The 27,341-nt window shown below is 35.0% G+C and overlaps 2 protein-coding genes across 4 annotated transcripts in view; one reads left to right on the top strand and one right to left on the bottom strand.

Moving 5' to 3' along the window:
- The first annotated feature begins 700 nt into the window (after window positions 1-700).
- On the top strand, window positions 701-23,666 carry LOC132929336 (runt-related transcription factor 3-like). 2 transcript variants are annotated; one of them, XM_060994625.1, is made up of 5 exons: window positions 701-1,919; window positions 7,214-7,327; window positions 7,386-7,511; window positions 19,831-20,010; window positions 21,620-23,666. In XM_060994625.1, exons 1-5 carry the CDS (start codon window positions 1,574-1,576, stop codon window positions 22,576-22,578), a joined length of 1,725 nt encoding a protein of 574 aa, XP_060850608.1. In that variant the 5' UTR covers window positions 701-1,573; the 3' UTR covers window positions 22,579-23,666. The 2 variants fall into 2 exon arrangements, with proteins under 2 accessions (XP_060850608.1, XP_060850609.1); XM_060994626.1 differs by having other exon boundaries at window positions 7,410-7,511; window positions 21,620-23,665.
- The window catches only part of LOC132929337 (uncharacterized), a 110,321-nt gene continuing 86,934 nt past the window's right edge, over window positions 3,955-27,341 (bottom strand). For both annotated transcript variants that reach the window (XR_009662093.1, XM_060994627.1), the window contains one exon: window positions 3,955-4,702. Coding sequence is in view for 1 of the 2 variants with exons in the window: in XM_060994627.1 (XP_060850610.1) it covers window positions 4,597-4,702 (106 nt within the window). In the remaining variant the exon portion in view is untranslated. The remainder of the gene's footprint in view (window positions 4,703-27,341) is intronic.

Below are 27,341 nucleotides of genomic sequence, written 5' to 3'. Positions count from 1 at the left end.
TTGCCCGTCATAATCGGATATCGCCATAATGCCTGGGCAATGTAAACATTTCCCGAAAGTCTACTTTGACCGTCACATATATAAATATACGATGTGGTCATAGAGATATTTTTAATATACGCTGGGGACGGGAACGATGTAGCTAGGAAATATAGGTAATCAAACTGTTTTGTCTAAAATTTAAAAAACTAAAAAAGTCATGACTGCAATAATTAACGTTCTAATCGCTACACGCTTAATTCGTCTAATTCTGAGAAATAATCGTGTTAGATTGTATACATTACTATCCGAACGTGTAACTACGATTACTCACTAAAAAAAGGCCATCGACATACGAACGTCTTAATAATATACTATAATGCTTATTAAAATAATATAAACCGTAAAAACTACGTTTCTTTTATTTTTCACAGGAAAAAGCGGACAAAAAAATAACAAACATAATATTACATTATTCCGATACGTGTGCGGACCTGCAAAGGGGGTAAAATAATAACGATAACGATAATAATAATAATATGACGTTGTATCTTGTAATTATGTTGTCAGCGCGGGCACGAAAAAAAAGAGCGGAGGAGGAAAAAAATGCCAAAAAAAAAAAAAAAACCTCACGTATATATAGCTGTTAGTCGGATCGGCTTTTGCACGGTCCACGTGACGACGACGGCGACGAAGAAGTCGAACAGTCCGAGACGCGCGGTGGCGGCGGGGTGGAAGGTAATTGAAACGTTACGAGCTCACTCCGGCAGCGGCGGGTGGTGCACACCGTCATCAACAGGCTACGGCCGCCGCCGCCGCCGCTAAGCATGCGTCGGCGGGACGCCACACGCCGCCGCGGCGACGGCGTAACCACCCTGCGCCGCCACCCCGCAGCCGCCCCGACTGCCGTTTTCTTTTTCTTCCGACATTCTTTGCGCCCCCGTTTTCTTTTCTCCCGCCTCTTCTTCTTCTCTCGTCGTTCTTCTCGCCCCGCCGCGCACTCTTTCTTACGTGTGCGCATATATCGCGTATAGTAGTATTATATGTACACGCCACACCGCCACCGCCACCGCCGCTGTCGCGCGCGTATCGTTTTCCTTCTTCCGTTTCTTATTGCCTCGCCACCGCCACCGCCGTCACCGCCGCCGCCGCCGCCGCCGCCGACCCGGGCCAGCGCGGTCTTCCGCAGAGCAGCACAGACACGCACGCACGCAACAAACTCCGCCCACGGCGGGGCGCGAACACCTTCCGCCGCCGGCCCCGTCCTCCTTCGCGGCCAACGGCGGTAAACCAAAGCTCCGCGGCGGCCGCAACCTCCGACCGACGAACCGGCCGCGAAAAAAAAACGCTTTTTTAACAGTCAGTCGCGCCGGTCCGCCCGTCCCCCGACGACACGCACACCGCAGCGACCGCCACACCGCCGTCATCGTCGTCGTTTTCGTCGTCGTCGTCGTCGTCGTCTTTGCCGTCGTTGCGCTCCCGCGAATAGGTTTCGTTATTTTTTTCTCTCTCTCTCTCTCTCTCTCTCTCTCACCAGTGTCGACGCGTCACCACGCGATCGTCGCCGTCTCGCGAGTCGACACGACCGCACGACATGCACCTGTCGGAACCCATGAGGAACCGCGACGGTTTCCTCAAGGCCGACGTGCTGGCCGAACGGACGCTGGACAGCCTGCTGGCCGAACACCCCGGCGAACTGGTCCGCACCGGTTGCCCGCACGTCGTGTGCACCGTGCTGCCCACGCACTGGCGGTCCAACAAGACGCTTCCGGTGGCGTTCAAAGTGGTGGCGCTGGGCGAAGTGCCGGACGGCACGCCGGTCACCATACGCGCCGGCAACGACGAGAACTTTTGCGCGGAGTTGCGCAACTGCACCGCCCTCATGAAGAACCAGGTGGCCAAGTTCAACGATTTGCGGTTCGTCGGCCGGTCCGGACGAGGTGAGCGATGCGATATTCACGTATATCGTTATTGATATTATGTACTTATTTGATTGTGTTATCGCGACTCGGGCTTAAAAGACGAATTCGCACACCCTCGCAGATAGGGAGTGAACCTCGGTTTTTGAAGAAAAAAATGTGGATACGAATTAGGCTGTGCGATTAACGGCTTAACGAGTAATACACCACTTCGTACACCAGAAAGTATATATAGTTTCGTCAATGTTACTAGTCCGATTCGTGTGTTAAACCGGTTATAGCGATATCACCATTGGGTTCATTCGTCCATATAATATTGACTTGACGACTTAAAGATATTACTGAAATTGTTACAATTATTAAGTCTTGTGGGAAATCGAGGTAGAGCTTGAAGTCAACTCGTTCTTAATTCTTAGCACATGACGACGTTAGTTGCATAATAATACATAGCGTACCTATATAATGCAAATGCCACTATATAAACCTCGGCCCGTAGCAGGTTGTTATCGTTTAAGATTTTATATTTTGTTTGCGCTATGACAAGCTGGTTATCGGATTACGACGGTGATCGCGGTGTGACGGTGACTCGCGATGAGATTTTTGACGAAAAAACTCGTAAAACGCGTTTCAATAACCGTCCGGCGTCTCGTATAGGCAATTCGATAACGACGAGTGCTCGTACCCGACACCCGTTCAATCGAGTCGGTTTATTACAGTCCGTTTTGGGGCCGACAGTGCGTATTAACTATATCAAATGACATCTCGTCGAGAGAATTGAACGCGACACGAAACACCGTAGTAACGCATTTATATATATATACGCCTATACGTCATATACAATATACATATAGTAGAACGGGCGTCGCGAATCAAACGGTAATAAATATACGCGATTCCGACTTAAACGTTTCGGCGTTTTAATATAACGTCGCGGGACGGCGAGGGTATGGCACTATACGCGTATCGGGGGAGAGAAAAAGATACGCATATAAAAAGACCGACGGGGTTCGGCGTTTCGTCATGCTTCATTCCCCGAGGATTTTTTTTTTTTACCCCCGCGAGCAATGATGACAAATTGGCCTACGCGACGCCGTGTAAATCGTAACAACGGTGCCTCGCCGCTGCCACCCTCCATTCAGTTTTCGGGGCATTCGACGTTATCCCTTTTTTCCTTTACCCCCGTCGGCAGCTCATATATACACGATTTAAAGCGAACCGGAGGGCGGCGAGAACATGGTTTTTTTTTTCTTTAAATCTGGCGTGCGCCGAAATTTATCGCATCCCCGAAAACTGGGGCTTACCGTGGCGGCGATAATATCGTTATTATGTTATACTATTATTAAATAAGAATACAAGCGATGTGCGTGTATATCGCGATATTACAATAATATTATCGGTGAATGATTATCAACCCTTTAATAATATACAGTTCGACGAAACGACCGTCGTCTTATATATTGACAACAGTGTACATAAACAATATTAACGCACGTCGGCGAACCCGCGGCATTAATCGCCTTTCGTTAAAAACTTCTTAACCCTTGTTGCCGTTTTAATCATTTCGGCGCGGAGTAGTAGTTGTAGACGGCTGCAATAATGAGACCGATGGCGGTGGCGGTGGCTGCTTCCGCGGCGGCGTGCCGCCTTACCCCCAATAATTGATCCTTGTCGGTTAATTTCCCGAGAAAAGTTAAAGTCGGTTTATGGTTGTTTACACGCAATTATCACACGTTTTCCACCAAAAACCGTGAAGTTGCACACATTCTATTATGTTTAATGGTTATCTTCCGGACGTGTTGTCGTTTGTCTTTATAATACGTATTTGTACGTAACAGTAATAACACGTTTGTCTTCCCCCTACGACAATAATAACACTTCAGCCCGAAACGTTTATAACAATTAATGGCTATTACCGTGCAGCGTCATACATAATATTTTGTTTTTGAATAATGTACACTATTTTTATTTATCATTATTACAGGATATTGTTATTATTATTATTCATTTATTTGGTAAAAAAAAACCATACATAGTTAAATATAATATTTATAAACAGTTATTATAGGTACAATAAGATATTATTTTATTAAACAAAATAATTACACAATATATGAACTCATAACTCATAAAATGTCATTCACAACAAACTACGGCAACAAATTTTAAATAAACTAGTGAAAATATAAATAAACAAATAAATGTACAAAAAAAAAAACTAGCACAATGAGTTGGTTTGCTCATTAACAACACTAACAATCACTCTTTGGATGAGATAGTTTCAACCGTAATAAGTGATATGAAAGGGTAGGGACATTAAAAAGAACAAGGGGACGTGTGAAACAGAAAGGGACTTTAAAATTTAATTAGCATAGAGCAGAGAAGGAGCATCAATATACATTCATTCATCAACCCCCGTAAAAAGCACAAGGGAACGAGGCTGAAGATATGCATATAATTGGTCAGTGGTCGTGCAGATATTGATCAATATTTTTTAACGAAAGAAGTTGGATTCAAAATCGTCTTTGGATATTATGCTAGAGTCAAACAGAATATTATAAATTATAATTTATAATATTATAATATATTAGAAATAAAATGTATATTTTTAGAGATTTAAATACAACTTTGTAGATTTTTTAAAGTTTCTAATAAATTTATATTATATATTATATATATAGTAATTAATATTTGCCTGTTGTCACGGATAATTTTTGAGCGAGAACCAATTAATCGAGATGTTCAATGTGAATATGTGATTGGTAGTATCCCAGTAGTATATAGATATATAGATAGTATATAGACACCTGAAACATATAATTTATTATATATTATTGTTATCATTTTTTTAACAACTCTTTTTATCAATACACTTATTGTCAGACCAGATTTCTTATAGAGTTATAAAATCTTGCAAAAATACAGACTTCAGTGTTTCTCCGTTTTAATCATTATAACATTTTACTGCATAATACAATTAAAACGCTCTAGTAGCTGCGGTTGCAGTTTGGTATTTATTTATTTTATCTGTCAGGAATTAAGGGATTGTCTATATATTTATTAGTGATTTATTCTAAAATATTAATTTTTTGTATGTTCTTATTGTTTTACAATGCTAAATGATATTCGGGTGTTCTAAAAGATTGTACGATTTCATTTAACAATAATGTGAATGAAATAATAATCATTATAAAATAACATTTTGTTATAGTCCATATTTTATAACTCGTAAATATTTTATTGATATTGTAAATTGTATAAGATTTTACTGTGAAACAAGTCAACTTAATTATTGCCCTTCGCTATTTTATTTTTTACTCCGGTACTCTAGGATCTTGACTTATTGTATACAGTAGTAATACTAGTAATAGCAAGTAGGACTATTTTTAGGGGAGGATAATCTAACCTTTAGAGAATGGTCTTCGAGTAAATATTTTTTTTTAATTTCCTTATAACTCCATTCTCTTATTTCTTGTAATTAATAATATATTTATGTATTGTATAATTAATTTTAATTTTATATGATGATATATTGTTGTTTATTAATCATTAAAGCATTGATCATTAATATCTTAGCCGTATTAAAATCGAAAATAATGTACCTAATCTTAACCATAAATTATTAAGATAGTGTAATAAAAGAATTATCCGAGTTATACACAAAGTGACTTTTCATTTTATTTATTTATTTAAATTTAAGATCATTTTATTATAAACATTTTGTTTTTTATTATTATTAATCAATTCGTTTTAAAATAAAATATTTCCTAATTTAAATGAAAATATATGATATTTTGCATGATGATGAGTTGTGCACAAAAAATGTTACAAATTACATAAAACATACTGATTAATTTAAACACGGATACATCAGTCGTCAGTTATTACTCTTAAATTATAATTATTATAATACATTTTATGAAATATATCACTTTAAACTTTAAAGTATGAAACGAATACAAAATACTTATAAAGAGGAACAATACATTACTTTATTAAATGTCTATTATGTGGTTGTCGAAGCGTATGTACTATGTATAATTTAATTAAACACGCATCTGTCAACAACTGTGTTCTAGTTATTTATCATGTGTTTTTCGATGGAATAACTAAATGTTGTTAAATTTAAATTTAATTAAATGTAATTTTTAATTTTTATTATGTATGTATATGCTTTTCTCCTTCCAAACTCATCTTACAGAACATTATAGAATAACATTTACGGATATCATAGTATTATAATGAATCTACTTATTGTTGCATGTTACTGATGTCTCAGTTAGCTCGTCTTATGAGTATATATTTTGAATTACCTATTTGAGAAACAATTCTAAGTGGAGCTCGGTGTTTTAATACTTTTAAGGTTAAACATTTATCAGATTTCAAGTGCTTGTAAAAGAAATAAGATCTTTCATAAACTGCAAAGACGAATTTTCCGTAAGTTTTATACTTTTGTATTCCCCAAAACCAAATTTCTAAACAATTTCATGACAATGAAATTGATTTTTTTGAGTTCTTGTTTTAAAATATACATGTATACTGCGTACTACAATATGAATTCAAGTGTATAAAAATCGATTAAAATTGTATATAACATATGCGTCTCAAGATATAAATCAATTGTCAGAGCATGATGCACTACAGATCATTTAGAGCCCACTAGCTGCTATAACAAAACAAAATACAAAGGAATCGAGTTGCCTACATGTCGAAGTTTTTAATATAAATATTTTCACTTATTATTTTTGTCGATACATTATTTTTCTTATAATACCTATGTCCTATAAACACGTTGAAAGAATTGGTATAATAAGATAAATAATAAATTCAACCATATTCGGCGTTTAGTAGCTTGGTTTAGCAGAAAGTTTTTTAAACATAATAAATGTAAGAAAGTCATTTTAATATTATATTATTTTCAGTAATAATTGAGTATTAATTATTGTGCAAATTAGTAAAACTATATTAAAATGCCATAAAAGGTTTATATATAATATAATATACCGATTCAGGTATTCATGGAATTTAATTGTACTAACATATTATTATTAAAGCAAATATTACCTACCTAAAGGTACATATTTTATTTGGAAGGAACCAAAGAAATTAATTTTAGTAAAAAATTGTTGGACAAATAAACTGAAAACTGTAGGGTTAAAATACATTTATAAAATTCATAAAATTGTCATCCTATATATTATATACTTATATATATATTTCTTTCCTATAATAACATTATTTTAATAAAATGCTAAAAATGTATACCAACATAAAGAAGTATATTAATTTTTTTACCATGAATGTTTTGTTATTTTTAGGAAAAAGTTTTACGCTGACTATAATGTTGAATTCGTGTCCACCACAAGTAGCAACTTATTCCAAAGCCATCAAAGTTACAGTGGACGGACCCAGAGAGCCGAGGTCAAAAACCAGTGAGTAAATTGATGCACACTTATGCTTGATAAATTATCAAATTAAATTGGGTATTAGGCCTATTATTTAACTCGTTTGCAGGAAACCAAGGGTTCCATCCTTTCCACTTCGGACCTAGACCTTTTCCGTTCGGTACACCACTCGATCCCAATAGAATAGCGGAATTGCCGTTAAAATTGTCAGGTAAATATTTATATATTTTAAATTACAATAAAAGACTGTCAAAAGATTATTATTTTGCTCAAATCTTTTTATTTATTTATTTTGAATAATTTATATAATTATTTAAACAGATACATTATACAGTATACGTATAACTAATGCAATTGTATCTTGTAGTAATAATTAATTGTATCGAATACGATTAATATGATGATAATTAATATGAGTTCGTCATTAAGACTCGGTAATTAGTATTGATAATCTATTAAGTATAGGATATTATATAATATTATATACGCCTACAGAAAAAACAACAATTATTTATTATAAAACTCATTATTAAAACGTAATAATTAAATCCTTTAATATATAATAATATTAAATAGAATACATTTTTTTCATTGTAACTTAAATATAGCATTATATTTTATTTTTTATAATTAACATTAGTCGGCTCTTAAAAATATAGATATACAATAAGATAATTAAATAATAATTAAATAACTATAGTAAATCAGTGTGTTAGTTGTGTAATTAGTAGTGTCTTATGTATTATATATATATATTTGTACGTTGTAGCCTTGTAGGTATTATGCATAATGTCATAATATATGATTTCAGTTTTCATAAAAAGCATACATTTTAATTAATAAATAATTAAATTGAATTTAGAATGTAATGGTAATATATGAAAAATGTCCTTGTAAGCATCAAATTTATGTAAGAAAAATATATAGCATAAAATAAAAATATACCTTCTAACATATGTAGTTAAGTAAATATTTTCTTAAAAAATTTCATAAAATAATTACATGGTAAGTAAATTATTAAGATGGGTATACGCTATATAATTATTTCGTAAAGTTTTAATATTCTTATTTTATGGCACTATACAATATAATTTAATACTGAGTGATTTATTAAGTATTCTTGAACTAAAGTAGTGATATTGTAATTAATAAATAATAATTTTCATTCACCCTTTATTCAAAATTGAGTATCATTAAGTCAAATTGTACAAAGTTTATTTAAAATCTTTTAATTATAATTTAGTTTAGATTTAATATAAAGTATAGTATAGTAAAGTATAGTATAGTAATATTAAAAATTAAAAATAGGTGTATAAATTCGTTAATGGTTTAATTGTTTTTAAAAGTTAATTTTTTTTCTTTTTTGAACTACGATTGAAATACTAGTAAAGTCTACCTATTACAAGTAGCAATAAAGAAAAATATATAGGTACAGATTTGTTTCTAAAAACTAACGTTAAGTTTAATACGAATAGTAAAGTTGATTTCAGCGTTTCTTACATTTTTGTTTTTTAACATTATAAAATAGTTATTTGAATATAATATCGATTTATATACACAAAAACACTATTCAAATAAGTTATGAATAATAATATAATATATTATATATTCATTTGTATTCATTGTAAATAATACAATAGTTATATCGTTTTTTTAGTATAGTTGATTTTATAATTATTTCAGAAGCATTTAAATAAACCACTCTTAGAGAAAAGCGTGTAAATGTGTTTTCGTAATTCTTCGTAATCATTCACAATAGCATAAAATAAACCAATTAAAATAATAATGACTTATTTCAAAATAAAAAATTAGAAAAAAACATTAAAAACTGCTTTAGTAATTGAGTTTAAAAATTAAAACAAAATGGTTATATAGTATAACATTAATCATCGAAAATTGTACTTAAATATTTTCAAGTAGAAAATGTTTCTATTAAAATGAAAAAAACAATGTTCTCGCTTCTCATCATTTATTGGTGCCACTAATATTCAAACTGAACTTTTTTTTCCAATGCCAATAATTAGGTGTTATTTACTTTAGACAACAACAAAAATTACGTTAACACGTAATAGGTTTTTATATTGCGATAATATAATATAACGAGTATTACAATATAATAGTATCACGTCATGAGCTTAACAAATTTAAATTATATTAAAATTTTATTTTTTAGACCGTACGAATTTGGAAACCTTTTTAATACCTACATATATAATAATGACGAACGCAATAAATACAGAAAGTACGGTAAAGTCATAAGCTATAATGCATATTATATATAATGTACTAAATTTAAATAATATATACTTGTAAAATATTATCGGTCAACGATTGGTTTGTGGCCAATTGTAACATTTTGTCGACGCTAAAACTACAGGAGTCGGTGTTCAGACATCGTTAATATTGTATTTATAGTAGTGCGCGTGTGATGCGTTAGATCGGTGGGGTGCAAGGTCCTCGCGTAATGTATTCCCCGTAGGTTGGGCGTCACATTTTTCGACGACATACGAACAGTAAAAAAACAAAGAAACACGGTCGTTCAATCGACAATTTAAACGAGTCAGTTTTCAAAGGATTTCGTCGTCGGTCAGTACAGGGAAGATTGCTATAGAGAAAAGAGTAGGCGAAATCTAACGGGAAAATAGACGACGGTAACCACATGTGGCTGCGATAGCAGGGCTCCGCCAGATACCGCTGAGAGTAACATATTATAATATTACATAATATTATATTATTATCATGTGCGTAAATCGTTGTGGGTTGCACCGGCATCGACGTCCGCCCGCCACCCCACCAAATAATGTATCGTTATAATTGTGCGCTGAACTACGATTTTGGCGAATCTATTTTTTTTCGCACGTCTTATAGTTCAATATTATTATCACGTAACTGTGTTTCTCTGGTACGGTTCCAAAATTCCATACGCATCAATTTCAGCGATTATTAATAGTCACGCCTCATCGTCCTGATCACAGACGTCCGTCGTGGATATAAATATAACGTCTCGTGCGGCGGTCCTTCATCGCGATGATGTTTTTTACACTATAGTTTAGGTATACTAATCGACGATGTATCAAACGAAAACGACAAAATTACGATATACCATATTACATATACATATTGGCAGGTCCGAGTCGAGCTGCAGTGTGATCGCAGTCGACTTTCGACAAGTCGCGCGAGGGGAAAACAATAAAAAAAAAAACAAAAGCAGAAAAAATACGGAAAGGAAAAAAATTGTAAAACAAAAAGGAAATAATCCTATTGCGTTCTACGTCTCGTGGGTCTTATTATTATTATTATTATTATTATTATTAACTGCGCACACGTGTGCCGCACCGTTACAATATAATAATAATAATGCAGTTTCGAACTTTGCAAACGCGTTTATACATTTATGTCCAACATGGTTACGCCGTACGTGTATTATAGTTAGGTACCTATACCTTCAACAGTGGAAAGAAAATACAAAATCGTCTAAATACGATTTCGACTTAAGCGCGTACACGATGACAGACGGCGCGTATTACGTTATATAATATGTGTATATTATATAAACTATACTTATAGGTGTATAGGTGTTCCACCATGTATGCAGTCACTGTCGATATTATTATTTTGGAAAATAGTATTATTATTTATTTATATTGTTTTTAATCTACAGACTAAAGAAAAAATTAATTTTTCGTTTTCACGTTTGATCAACATTATTATAACAATACATTAAACATTATATTAAAATATATTAAACATTCAGTATATCATTTTACTAATTTTCACCGGGTACTTTTCGTATTAGTTAAACGGGTTATACATTTTAGACAGTATGTGGTGATATATTATAATAATAAAGAAGTATATTCTATTACGTTATACTACGTATTATATAATAATGCACGTACCTATTACAGTCTGGAGGAGTTGGAGGACGTGTGTGTACTGCAGTGTACGACGAGTGACGACAAACAACGTAGGTTTAAGACATTCCGTATACGGCGGTATATTATGACATGTATATATATAATAACGTTTGTATATATATACATACACACACTATTTTGCAGTGCAGTAAGTGTACACAAGTTCGCAAGCTTTTTTACTTTTTATTATTTATTTTTTAACATATTGTAAAGATGATGACGGGGGAGAAAAAGGAGAATATTGTTCGCTCGCTCGCCCCTTATATACTTGCGTCTCGCTGCAGTTAACGTAACCCCTCGTACCATATACATAATATATGTATATAAGTATATAGGCACATAAGTGTAAATATTGTCACGCGCGCGCCGGGCGAGTTTTAACCGTCGTCGGTCGGTGTATATGTTCGTACTATGTCTATAATAATATGTATACGCGATACTGTGTGTGTATATGCTGCGTGTATATATACTCACAGGCGGTGTGTGGGGTAAGACGTCGGCACGACCCTCGACCGTTTAGTCGAGCTACAAATCTAATTTCCACCTCATATTGAAGACGATATACGTGTACACGAGTATAGGTGTGTACACCGTGTGTGCAACGTGTAAGTCGATACTTCAAACGGGGGTTTTATTGCACGCGTGTAAAACCGTTTCGGAATCACACTAACGCGTACGCGCTGTCGAGTATGATAATAACGACGACGGTTCTGTTAGCGCCGCGGGTGGGAGAAGAAAATCCGTTTGGAGAAAAACGAATTACGAAAATAGTATACTGTCATTTGAATAATAAATTAAAGTGCGATATAAAGGTATGCGTTTTCAAATTGCACGTATTTAATGTCTTTTAACGACATAAAACTAGATTTTGTTTTACTTCACTTGATATTATGTCCGCGCGAAAAACAATGCATAATTTCGACTCGATTCTTTTGTGAGGGCAGACGCGATGTAATATAATATATTATAATAGTTTCTACAGCGCTATATAACTGTGAATGACTGTGTTATAAGTACCTTCTGCTTATCTGGTACAGAGTGTACGACTAAAAATAACATTACATGCGCCATCCGAATATACGCGCGTTTTAACTATAGTACAGATTTCGTGTATATATAAAAAAAAGTTTTACGTTTTATCGGTCATCTATAAGTTCGCACGTGCGATATTGGGCTATATTATCCTCTAAATACTATATCTAAATAATATCTAATATATTGTATAGTCATACTGTTCTGGGCAAAACAAATAATCTGTGCTTCGTCCGCAACCGCTTTGCGTATAATAAAAAAATATATATACACACCATGAACGTATAATATTATATAATATACTCACTATCACGTCTTATACAAAATTGGAATATTTTAAACTATATTAAAGTCATCGAAACCATTATTATTGTAATACCGACGACCCGGCGTATGCGTCAATGCGTATACCTGCAGCGTCGTATACCGCACGAAAAATATGCTCGTCCGTGTGTCCGCGGAACCAGAACTCGTTTGAACTTGCCCGTCGTTTGTTGTGCTCGTTTAATTAAAAGTCACAGTCGGCCACAACCACTGTATATACAGGCATATGTATATATATATATATATTGCGATCGGTGGTGTGTTACAGCGAACCCGCACTGGCTGTGGCTGGGGCTGTGTGGGGTGCGGCAAATGAATGCGTTTGAGATGAGAGGAAACGGACGGACGGACGGACGGAGCTATATAGAATGTCCGGTAAGAGAAAGGGTTGGTTTTAAAGAGCCGAAACGTCGGTCTCATTAGTCGCTGTCCGGCGAGCACGTGGTGATGCAGTGCTCGTATTACACACGACCGGCCCGTCGATCATCCCCCGCTCTTCCATCCCACAAAAGCTTGTGCGTGTGTAATCTCTTTGTTGCCCTTAAGGGACTGTTTTAATCTTAGGTCCTTCGCTCTACCGCCTCACTAGCACATTATATGGCACCCGAACTGCACGCATAATATATAATGTATATTATGTACAGTAAATTGCACGCACGCGTACTACATCATCTACAGACTTAAAACGAGTATTCCGTCTTCTAGGTCGAAAACCGTTGACGATATCACGATATCACTATATATAGTTATATTGTCTTTGCACAAAATAATATATAAGTACGTTTCCTGATGTCAGTCTCCCGACGGCTGTTGTATATTATAAGCGTATATATATATATATATATGAGCTGCATAACAACGTGTTACATATATTATTATAACCATTATTACCTAACTATATATATAGATAAATATGGTGCGTGACACGTGCAAATAATATATACATACAAATGATATCGTTCTCTATAGGTCACCGCGGTAGATTTATAACTGATTTTATATTTTTATACATTATACAATATATATACTTATTCTTTCGAAGAGTCGTACACAATGTTGCAATAAACACATGCATATAGACATTATAAAATGTGAATAACGGTATAATAATATTATTGTAAGCAGACGAATTATTGGTTTTAAATACGTAGTCGATGTAGTATTTTATTTGTCGAGATAAATTTATTGCTGTAACACGCAAACACTACGTTATTTAATTCGCGCTTTTTATAGGCTACGGAGATTTGAGTGAATTTTAGGGGGAGGGCTTCATATTTTTTTTAAAAATACTCCTTATTTAAATATAAGCAAACTAATTCGAATGATCTCACACCCCCATTGATGTTTTAAACATTTTTTCCCCTTCATAAATAATAGTAAGTACATAAATATTAGATATATATTTCGATTTGCCGTGTATTAAACAATAACATTAAAAAAAAAAAAAAACTATAAATAGCAGCTTTTTAACAATCATAAAAACATAGTATGATCAAAATATTAAAAGCATATAATATGCATTTCTATTAAACATAATAAATTTTAAAAAATATCCATAATTATACGGAAAAATAAAATTTGTTTTCATCAAAGTCAAAAATTATTAAATGCAAAATGTAGAACCAAAACTATTATAATGTAATAATAATAATAATAATAATAATAAGAAGAATTATCTAATCTAAGTTACTAATTTTAATAATATATGGGTAATATATGTTGTTTAATTATAAATGTATAACTATGAGACTATTAATATGATTGTGTATTTCTATAATAGTGAGCTCGGTGTTTGATTAATGTGCCTTAGATTTAAATTTGAATGTTTAACATTTGTAATCCCTGAATACAATCTATAAAAAAATAGAATTTAAATATATATAAGTTCGATAGGTATTAATACTATATACGTATCTATATATGTATATTTTATATAGAGAATTATAATATTATAAAATCGTTTTTCATATTATCAACATTTTAACTATACTTTTTATCATTAAAATGACGATAAATAACACTGCAGTGTACCTACCTATATCGGAAATATTGCAGCAGTGTGTGAAAAAAATATTTGAAAATCATGCGATTTAAAGTAATAACGATTCTAAAAATGTTAATTTGTATCAAAATAGTAAACATAATTGATATTACGCTGCATTTTCTTAATCTATATATGCTGCTACTATATAGTCTATAGAATTTATAATTTTTTTTTTAAGTTAAATTTTAGTATAAAAATGAAGAATACTTGTAAGTTAAAAGCTAACTAGTTTTAATTGACATATTTAACAACTTTTTTAAGAGACTCATGACTTTCTTTTTTCCCAAATACTCTACACTTTTGTTCCAGGTTTGGAAGTTTTCACTATTCCTAATTTTAACTTTTACCACAAAGTTTATGTAGTGGAAAAAAAATCATTATATTTATTTATAAAAGTTGTATATATATACTACATCTAACAATGTATAAAACACTCGTATTTATAATATAGTGTCTACCTTTACAAAATACCTATCGTTTATAATATCTATTTTCCTTGTTTATGAACATATTTTAGCTTTATTTTTTTTTTTTTTTATGTTTGCAAAAGCGAGAAAATTTCTAAGAAATTTTTATTAATGAACTATTGAGAGAATACAAAATCAGAGAATTATTATTTGAGTATATATATTTATGGTATTTTAATATTTATGCGTTTTCCAGGAAAAACTAACAAAAGTATTCCGTTTGATATAAAATATAATTCAAATTAGTTATTACAAAAACGCCGTTGAAACAAAAAATTAAAATTCTTAACAAGGCGTTATATATAGATGGCGTAAAAAACGTTTTTCGAACTACCTATATTCATCGCGAAATTATGTCGAAAAAAAGATTTTGCCGAATAATAAAATATACATAATACGAATAAAAATATAATACTGTACTCGTATCTATACGGCGTACGTCCGCTCGTCGACTATAATAATAATATACCTACACATATCGTCTATGTAGTAATGATGATGAAACGGTCCATATATTATATATTATTGTATCAATTATGCGGTCGTATTGAATGAGATAATTATGTATCGTTATACAACTGTATATTAAACTATATAATATGTGCAAACAGAAGTGTAAACAACGTCGCAATAATATGTAGTCAGTATTATTATTATATATATTATATTTATAGATGACGTGCCTCTATCTATTGCCATCGCGATAAACGCGAACAAAAAACAAAAAAAACACCTCAAAATAACATTTATATCGTGATGACATATATATATATAGTACGCGACGTTTGATATTATATAAGTTACGATACATAATACACATCGGCTCGTATTGTTATATTAAAATAATGATTATAATATTAAACGTTATGTAAAGGAGTCACGACGGCGGAACAAAAGTTTTCGTAACACGAATAAATCGTCTTTAAAACGGTCGGCCGCGCCGCGCAGATGTGCGTTAACGCGTTTAAAACGACATTTTTTTTAAATATCGGCTCGGCTTATTATTATATTATTCGCGGAATAGTCGTCGTCGTCGAGGCGCGTTATGTATATATGTACACCGACGTATGTACGCGCGCCGTACAACATATATACCTCTCTTATATATATATATATTATATATACACGCGTACACACGGCGCGGGTGGGGTGGGAGGTTGGCGCGCGGAGGTAGGTGCACTGCTGCAGCAGCAGCGGTGTCGCGGCGCGGGGTGGATAGGATGCGTCGGAGATCGGCCGGAGACGCGCGGCGGCGGGAACGCGACTGCCGCTCCGGAGACGGGCGCGCGGTACGCCGCCGCGGCAGAGGGACGTTTAGACGGGAATGTAGGTTAACGCGCGCCCGCAGTCCGCAGCGCCCATGCTCGGTTTGGCGGTGTCGGTGTCGGTGTCGTCGTCGGTCAGACGGTGCGGTGTGCTTTGCGGAGAGCCAATGGGGTGTGCCGCAAGCCAGTGGAACCAACCCACCGCGGGTGACGTCACCGCCACCGCCGACACCGCAGCCGCCGAACACCCGCGGCCCGCTCGCACCATGCCCGCAACGGAAGCGCGGCGGCGCGGCGGTAGCTTTCTCGTCGGTTTTCTTTTCGCCTCTCTTTCGCGCCGCCCGTGACGTATACATATATATATATATACACGTACGAAAGCGCCGCGCGCCGCCTCTCACTCGCGCACAACGTTCCACTTTTCTCGTCGCTCTTTCTCGCTTTCTCCCGCGATAACCCCTATATCGCGCTATACGGGCGCAATCGTCCGCTCTTCCATTCGCACTCATTCGCCGGTCCCACGCCGAGTCGGACGTATATCGTTGCGGCCCGCGCGTATCTCATCGACTTCATACATACGCCGCCGCTGCACTGTATTACAATATTATACTCGCCTTACGCATCCGAAGAGCCGACGTGACCCCGCGCCACTGTAATATTCTCGTACAGTCCACCATATAATAATATAATATATCTGCACATTATTATCGTCACTAATAACTATCGCGACGGCACTCTGACATAATATTATTATATAATATACGCGCACGTCGTTCCGTATAAATATACGTTAAGACGAGACGATGTACAGTGTTTCATTATTATTATATTTCGGAAACCGTCGTCATAGGAATGGGCGATTCCAATGATTTCGGTAAATTTTCCAAAATAGTCTAAATTTGTATGTATGTAATACCGTAGGTTAGGTTTAAATTATATTTTTATATAAATATATATATCATAACATCCGATTCGATCGCGATTCATAATATGTTTCAAGTAAGTAAGTAAGCGTGTACCTCGACGGCTTAACAGTTAGTGTAATATATTACTACAGCCGTGTGGTGCGGAGGAAGATTACGCGGGTGGCGGCGATGACGTGTGGTCGGCGGCAGCAGAGGCTTGGTTATAGCGTTTTAAAATTAAAAGCTGTTTGAGTGGATGTAATTAGTGCGAACGGGTGCGAGGCGGCCAAACTTATATATATATTTATTATATAACATATTATATAGTAACGCAGAACGGCTGATTGTGGGGGTGACTGTATATATATATAAATACTGCGCGCTGACGGCTTAACACAAAAGGTGCACCGCTGTCAACATAATAAAGGGTTTTGCAACCCTCTCCCTCCCCTTAACCCTATCGGCACAGTGTACGTTTATATATATATGCAGACGGTACGCAGCAGTAGTCCGGACGGGGCCCTTTTATGTGTTGACGCTTGTAAAAGTTAAACTGCCACCGCCCGCCGTCGCTGCCGCTCGCGTAAATATCACCTTCTTGCAGCACGCGCTGTTCCTCCGGCCGTTTCTTGGCGCGGATCTACCCTCCGCGCGACCTTTTAATAATAAGTGCCTGCCAACCCTTTTCGTAACTGATAACGTCGTCGTAGTCAGCGGCGGCGAAATTAAATTAACCCTTTAGAAACACCTCAAAGGTCACGCGGCGGAAATTCGCGCGAGCGGAGCGCCACCGGAGAAACACACAAAAGGTTTTATAATTATCATTATTATTGTCATAAAAATTGAAACAATATATAATATTTTAATAAGCGAACTACGCGTCAGTGTACATAAAATATTCACTATTATACCTATACAATATTTTATATTACTACGATTTTACATACGACTATATACGAGTGAATACCGCCATAATACTTTGTATGTTATTTTATTAACGCCTATAAAAGTGTGTTACCGTCATTGGTATTTAAGGGGTGGTGAGCCTTAGGGAGAAAATTGTTTCGAGTTCCAAATTATGAGACTCCTTATAAAAGGATGCCGGTGCCTGAGGTCCAAAATATCTAATAACAATGATGAATTTTTATTTTATTATACGTTACATTAATTATTTTTAAATTTATCGGGCGTACCTATTATTAAAATGTATATGAAATGCCAAATGAGTATCAAAAGTAACATTTTGGTTGTATTATACTATAGCTGCGAGTCAAAGACAATAAATACACTGTGGTCTAATATGAGTTACGGTATCATTTTTTTTTGCGTTGCGACTCGCTTAACTTTTATCATTTTAAGATATATGTTTATAATGTTTATCATTATATACATCAATATATCTATAATATTATCGTTAGCTGTTTAATAATGACAGTCAAAAATTAAAAAAATCGAGTTTATAGAAAAAAGTATCAAACAAGTTTTTGTTAGTGGCATAAAAATTAATTTTAAAAAAATATAACAAAAATGTAATATAAAAACTGAAAAATAATATTTTTAACCTACCCCTTGCAGTACCTACACTACGTTTGTGTTAAAATAAAATGGAAAATTAATTTTTATAATAATGTGTAATATTTATTTTTATATTTTGTATTTTTATTAGTATGTACTATAAAAAATATTGGGTCACAATATTATTAAGAAGATATTTTTTTACCGTAGAAGGTATTTTGTATAGTCTCCCAAAATATTATAGGTTAAGTATTATAAACACATTTTTGATAAGATTAGCTTTGACTGTTTTTAGGGTGTTAATATTCGACAAATTATTCAAGTAGGTTAAATTATGTATTGTAGTAGACTACGTTGTACCTTAAATTTAGAAGCTTAATAATTAATATATAATAATAATAAAACTAAGCATACGTGTACTTGGTACCCAGCTTAATATCTATAAATTATATCGAAGGCGGTATCGCAAATTTATATGAATCTGATCCAGTTTCCGTTTTATAAAGTAATAAATAATGACCATTTTTAGTGCACTTCGATTTGGGTGAACACTGGTTAACTTTAAATTATTATTATTATTATTACAACGTTAGTGGCGATGTTCTAATTTTATGAAACTCTTATTATTATAATATATCATATTTTCCCATAGACGTAACTACGTGAGATATTTGGAAAAGTAGATCCGTAAGATTCAGTTAGTACGTGGTCGCTTATTACTATTGTTGCATGGACTTAAGAAAACAAAATCAATATCGTACCACAAGTTAACTATTCATTTTATGTCGTAAATTATAAATATAACATAATATTCAGATAAAATAATATTATTGTTCAAATATATTATTATTATTAAATTATTTAAACCAGGTTTAGGTTATATTACATTATTATTAAATATATTATTTGTTCCACAAATTATCACTATTTATTATACATAAATAATAATATAAATAAATATAGTTGTTACACTTAACAAGTGTGAACAGTATATGTATAGTTATATATTTACGCGATTCAAGTAGGTAGTATGAATAATAATAAGGGGTTTTCATTCACAGGTCTTGCCCACTCATGGGGCACATCGTTTTCCAGAGCTTTGCCATCAACCGCATACCCCCCGTATCTGGCTAATAATTGTGGTCCACCGACATTTCAACACTCGAACTTCACCAACATTTTTCCATACAATGGTACAAACAATGAAGCGATTCAACAGCAGACGATTAACACGGGTACAGGTAATGAATATAAATTGTTATTTTATACGCTCAAATCAATAAAATACGTTTAAAAATATGTGTATTTACTTCCTATACATATTACAACTACGTTATAATTATTATAAATTCGTGGTCGAATTTTATCATGAGACAATTAATATCTACAACGAATCTATCTAAAGTAACGTAATCGAAATATATAAGAATTATCACTAGAAACGTTTTCGTCAATCATCTAACACTTGTGGTGGTGCCCTTTTAAAAACGTACGTTGCACCAGCACCGCCCATTAGGAAAATTTCATATTTTATATTATCAATAATTAGCACGCAATTGACATGAATTTGCATGACCGATTGGCGATTTTGCAATTTGCACGACATCAGTGTCTCCGGAATCCTAAAAATCAACGGGTGGTGTTGGAGCAACATTTCGCCAGCACCATCCAACCACGAAAATTGAATTTTTTATATTTTTGTACCGCCATCATTTAGCACGAAATTAGCATGAATTTGCACGACTATCGCCTAAATTCGCACGTTCGTCATTTCCGTGCAAAACCACCCCAAAGAATTTGTGCGTTTCGCCAGCACCATCCCAAATTGAAATCTTCTAAATTTTAAAATATTAAACATAAACAATATACAAGAATGTACTCAATAATAAATTTCCTATATAATAATATAATGTATATTATGGAGTATTATGAGTCGTCTGAAAATAATCAGCAATGGTACAATTTACTTTGGGTAGCTACGTTTAAATAATATCGACTGCAGATTTTTCTCTCTGACTATAGTGCATTAAATTTTGTAAAATATTATATTATATTATATTGCGGAGAGTGTCTATGTATATAGTGTCTATAAACGAGAATCATTTTCTTTGACGTCTGGTTCGTTTTAAAATACTATTAGGTATAACGTTATTACTTTATTAGACATTTCCTATCTAATTTTTATTTCTTACGAGATAATACTAAGTGCCATCCCGGAATCGCGTTAAGGCTATTTCCGGAATAGAGATCGACTCCTCTGAGCTGGCGAATTGTAACAATCGAAACAGTCCGGAATGGCGAGATTTTCACCAGTGAAACGGAAGCCATGGTGCACAATACATATATTATAGTATATGACAGTTTTAGTATCGCGCAATATTGATTTATTTAATGCAATTTGGGAACAAGCACGCAATATATAGGACATTGATAATAAGTAACAATTACTTAATCCTATAGATAGGATGTATTTGTTCGTCTACAGGTATAAGACAAATTGGAATCATAGAGATTATATTATTAGGTACTATAATTAGTTTTTAACTATAAGCTGCAAATAGATTTTCACTAATGAATTACATTAAAACAAACCTTTAAATATATAGTTTTATATGGATGTAAACGGAAACTAATGTGACAATAAACTGTTGATTACTACATATTATAATATTATTATTTAAATGTTATGAATTTCAAAACGGAACTATAGATAGTCTTTCAATAGGGTTAATCCCGATTTTCAATAAGGATACGAACTTTTCCCTTTACTCATCAAAGGTTCAAAATGATCAAACACGTCGGTCGACAAATCTCGTTGTAAAATAATATAAATTTACTATGTTTTCGCAGATGGTAACAGCAGCAGCGCCAGAACCGCGACGGAACCGCTGGGCCCGATCAGCGTCAACGTGAGCGTGGATAGCGCGACGACCAGAAGCCACAGGACCGGGATCAGGGGCCACAGAGGTCTGTTGACCACGGTATCCGGAAGCGGCGCGCACAAGCGGCATCATCACCACCATCACCACCATCACCACAAGCGACACCGGTCTGAGAAGAGTGCATTGGCGGCGGCGGCGGTGGCAGACCGTTTGTCGCCGACGGCCGTTGCAGCGTCAGCGGCCGCATCTGCAGTCAATAGCAACGACAACAACAACAACAACGGCGGCGACGTAATAGATGAACACGACAAGAATAAGCGACGTGCGGCCGACGACGACCACCGCGTTCGGCGCGCGGCCAGGACGCCTTCATCGCCACCGCCGCCACTGCCGCCACCGCCACAGCTGCGACCTCCTCCGCCTGCACAGCCCGTCGCTCAGCTGCCGCCACACATCGTGGCCGCGGCCGCAGCCGCCGCCGTGTCGCCGCGATCGCATCATCCGGCCGCGCCCGCGCCGCCCGTCACCCAACCCGTACCGCTCGTGGCGCCGTCGCTGTTCAGCCTGTTCCTGAACGCGCCGCTGTTGCAACCGCACACGCAGTGGCTGTACTCTCAGCTGTACCCCAACCCGTACCTGAGCCACATACGCAACACGATGATATTCGACAACGAGTCGACGGCCGCGGCAGTGGCTGCGGCCGCGGCGCAGAAGGCCGTCGGCGGTGGTGACGTAGGTGTCGCGGGCGGCGACGACGGCGACGGGTCGGCCGCCGAGAACGAATCGCCCAAAAAGTCGCCCACCGACGAGGGTGACGGTGCTGCGGGCGGTGACGACGTAGACGACCACGACGGCGGAGACGCTTCGCCACCGGCGATCTCGCCCAAGACCACAGCCAAACAGACGGACGTCTGGCGGCCGTATTGATACCGCGTGTGCCGCGTCCTTAGCGATATCGATGATGATGATGACGATGATGATGACGGTCACGACGATGGCGATGACGATGATGATGTTATATAATTTAACGTCACGCGGTGACTCCGAAGCACATATAATACGTACGAGGGACACCCCCTCTCAAATTTTAATTGGTACAATTGCACCGCACGAGCCCGACGTACGCGTACTTTCGAAAATTTTATACGTAATACTTACTTATATTTATCATTAATGATATGGTATTGTCCGCATATTGTTACTAATCATCATACAACCACCCATCTACCCACCCTACTTTACGGGAGTTCCGCGGCGGTCACCTTCCTAGGGATATAGTTTTGGCGCTACTGATGCAAAGTTCTACGTATAGGTCGCAAACACTGGTGTACAACATTTTTTCAATTTGCGACGAGTCGCGGTTTTTTTTAAAAAATTTTTTGGTTCCACGACAGCCAGGACACATCGCAAGAGTGTTTTATATTACTTCCGTTAATTTTGTCGTTAGCTGCTTATTGTGATATTAAACTCGCGCGAGGCAAACGGTGGACCTGCTTAAAAAAAAAAGAAAATTAACAAAATTGTTGTCACAATTTAATATAACTACCATAACAGTATCACGTATCGCCTTATTCCCGTCACCGCCAACACCACAGTCACCACCGCTGCTATTATACGCGTTGTATAATTACCTATTCCTATACCATAGCCACGGCGCGTCAATTACTATAGCTAATTCCACTCGATATACCGCGATAATAACAACTGCAGTATATGTTGCCCCAATATCTATTATTATTATTATTATTATTATTATTATTATTACGACTTAAAAAGTGTTATGAAATAAAACCTATTGTACAAAAATAATATTTTATAATAATATTGTATGTCTGTATACAATAACCCACTCCTGTACCTGCACGTCCATTATTAACCGGTAGGAAGGTATATATTATATATGTTGTAAATGTTCATGTCCCACTTATTACTATACTGTTTTATTATTTTTTGTAATTTTACAAGTGATTCTATAAGTGTACAATATTATTATTATTATTATTATTCGAATAAAGAAAACAATTATTTGGATGTTAAACATATTTAATAGATTTTTGCTTGTCTTTTTATTTATTTAATTCTACTGCTTAAAATGCACAACAAATCGAGTACGCGTCGTACGCATATTATTATTAAAGTCGTAAAAATTATTCTCAAGACACAATAAATAATATCGTCAAAGACAAAGATGCCGGTACAACATTTTAGCCAAAAAGGACGTTTGACCAGTTGGGTAAATAACAGGAAAAGTCGCAACTCGTTTGGTTTATTATATGTGTATACATATTATAAATTATAATATATACTTTATTGATTTTTTTTTTACACAGGTAAGTAATATACTAATAATAAGAACTTTATTTTATTTTTAAACGCAATAAAACATAGACGTCGAATTATTTTGATACAATTAATATACTAGAAACAATGCTCGCTATATATCTTGATATCGATGATATTAGGTTACCCCATCAAAGTATAAATTAATGTGTGATAGTGGTGTACTATGGTGTTCTATTATTAAAGTTTAAATGAAACACAATAGCATACGCATTAGCATTTTAATAATTTATCAAAATAAGAGAAAATTAGAGAATTATTCTATATTATTTTTTAAAATATTATAAAAATTAAATATTAAAAATATTATCAGTACCCATACTGATAATATTTTATTTACGAAGACAATATTAGACTCTCACTATTTTAAACTACAGACACGATGAAATAGATTTATTTCAATATTACATAACTTTGATTACATATTTTATAGTATATTTCATAGTATTATAATATTGTTTTGTATAATAAATCATGGATTGTTGACCATTGTCATTGTCGGTTATTATACCGGTGACACGATATTATACGTATATTTTGACGTAAGTGTCACCTCACGCTAGTGTATTCGATGCGAGTACTAAACTATATCATTTGGTTCACAGAAGTACAGCCAATCCGAACGTTGTCAGCACTTTGAATTCTGATGGTTAGTTAAATAAATTATGTTTGGATGGATTAGTGTGTCCGTCACGAGGGCATGAGTAGATACCGCCAATAACTCCTCAACCCATTGTGTAAATATACATATATTATGTTTTAGGTTAACAAATATTTGTCTATATTATATCATTATTTAAGTGTGTAAACTTAACCTAACCAAACTATATAATATACATACTAGATTATTGACTACGGGTTACGACCTACTCGATACGTATATAAACTGTAAAAAAAAACTATAAAGTATGAATTAGGATTATAACGCGTAATTTCCAAAATAGGAATAATATATCAAACTGCCAAATCAATAAGATAAAATTATAGTATCCACTGACTACGGTTCGCAACATTACGAATAAACCTAATACGATTTGTGCGCTCGGCCGACTTACGTGTTCCGTTATAACGAGGGAAATAATATTATTTGATCTAAACACTCTAAACTATCACCGAAATTGATCCAAATAAGTTCCGTTTTACTTTTAATATGCGCACTATTTGTGAACAATACAATTTAATTTTAGTTATTTTGAAAGACTTTTTTAGTGAATAAATCTTATGCACAATATGTAGCCTATATAGAACTCCGCAAACATTTGGTCGTTGTATTCGACACAGTACGTTTTGTAAACGTCGTTTAGACTGCCAAGTCGACGCGTCGGAACGGCGTATGAAAAATGTTACGCTTATTTTGTAGACTGTAGACGCTTTAAGTCCGATACACTGTGCATGTACTCGATAATCAATATCGTATAGAGTATAGAAAATTCTTCTTCCAAGTAGTGAGTAGTTGCGAACTTAGTGTTTGTGTGTAAATTCTGTCCGACAAACTCGTCCGCCACCACACGCACGTCAACCGAATATTATTACCATTACGAGTGCGGGATGGGTTCTCGTTTTTATGGTTTAGATCGTTCCCAGATGACGTTTGCGATTGTTTTTTTTTTATTATTATTATTGTTATATTTGTACCGTCGCTTAATCGCCATATTGCGTTCGTGCGTGTGTGTGTGTGTGTGGAGAAAGCGGCGGCGATCGAATCAAGAAAGACGTCGAAGGGAGACAAAATATATATATTATAAACATAAAAAAAAATCGTTTGTAAAAAAAAAAAGCTCGACAAACAACAGGATCGGTGGCAGTAACAGAAACAGTAGTAGCTGTATATATATATAAATTTATTATATAGTAATATAACGAAAAATCAGCAGTCGTGTCACATTGCCTACGCCGAGGGGATGGATATAGTATGAGAACGGCCGAGTAGCCGGCGGCGGCTGCAGAGTGGGTTGTTGATTTAATAAAGAGTGAAAAGGCACACGGTGCGTCGGGTTCGGCGATCCGTATACTTATATATATATATATATATATTATACGCGTGTGTGTGCGCGCGCGTGTGCGTGAGGGGGCGGTAAAAAAGAAGAGAGGAGTGAACGGCGAAAATTCGACTATTGAAAAGAAACGAGTAGAGGTAATGTGATTTCACGGTGTGCTGTCATGTTCACACCAAATATTAGGAATTGCCAGGGAAACCCGCCGGGGTGGCAGCAGTGTCAAGGGGTAGCAGTGCTCTCCTCGTCGCAGCAAGGGCTTGACTGCGAGCTGCAGGCATACGGTGGCTTGGAAATTGGCTTGTCAATAAATAACATGACACCGAGAGAAAATGTTATGATAATAATAATATCCTACGCAGATAACAATATATCGTTATTACTATATCGAAAAAATGGTTGAAATTTGTAAAATAATTATTTTATTTTATTATAATTTTATTTTGGTAATAACTTAACCGATCTATCGTAATTGAACACCGTAGGTACATTGCAAACCCCCCATCGTTCGATCTGCGCCAGTGCGCCACGGTTTGTCTAGACTTTTATATAAATATATGAAATTACAAAAAAAAAATATTGTAGGGAATATAACGCATAAATCGTATACTTTGTTTATAATTTTGACGATTTTCATAAAATCTCACGTAATGTTTCGGAATCATGTTCTGATCGTTTCCAAATTGTTAATTAAAAGTAAATTGGTATAATATGACATATTATACGAATAGATTATGGAATACAGTTACTCTACGGGCGTCTCGCTATATTAGTAATCAAGGCAGTTAGAAAGTTTTTGGAATTTCAATAACGTTTCTTGCCTGAAATTGAGGGGGAAAATTTTACAATAATCTTTCAAAGAGTAAACATAACGAGACCAAAGAGCCTTGGTAAATCAATCTGTTAATTTGCGGATAAAGAAAACATAATTATTTTTCCAACTTATAGTTTATTATTACGTTGTACCTAAATAACTTATGTATACATACACACACATATATATATATATATATATATTAAATACTATCCGAAAAGAGCAAAGGGGATTTATAATTCATAAATATTTTTAATTTAAGTCGGGAAGCAAAAACGTTTGATCCTCAAATGTTTTTAATTTGTTTTACAAAATGTCATATGGTTATAGGTTAGGTTATTTCCTCTTCCTCATATTTATTATTTTAATCAATTTCGATATAGCTTCTTCGGCAAGCACAGGATATAATAACAATAAGTATTTGTTGGCTATTATATTTTTTGCGACGCTAAATAAATACCCAGAAGCTATGTACCCAGAAGAATGTTTTACTTTGCACAGAAAAAAAAAGTTATATAATATGTAATAGAATGTGTACTTAC

Source organism: Rhopalosiphum padi, chromosome 4 (genome assembly GCF_020882245.1).
Source record: "Rhopalosiphum padi isolate XX-2018 chromosome 4, ASM2088224v1, whole genome shotgun sequence".
Classification (NCBI taxonomy): Eukaryota; Metazoa; Arthropoda; class Insecta; order Hemiptera; family Aphididae; genus Rhopalosiphum; species Rhopalosiphum padi.
This window is presented reverse-complemented; position numbering and strand designations above follow the sequence as displayed.

What these genes read in the sequence shown, in the direction of transcription:
- LOC132929336 (XM_060994625.1), top strand. Translation starts at nt 1,574, where the DNA reads ATGCACCTGTCGGAACCCATGAGGAACCGCGACGGTTTCCTCAAGGCC. An exon ending in ATTGCCGTTAAAATTGTCAG is followed by an intron (nt 7,512 to 19,830) that starts GTAAATATTTAT and finishes TTTCATTCACAG; the next exon opens with GTCTTGCCCACTCATGGGGC. An exon ending in GACGATTAACACGGGTACAG is followed by an intron (nt 20,011 to 21,619) that starts GTAATGAATATA and finishes ATGTTTTCGCAG; the next exon opens with ATGGTAACAGCAGCAGCGCC.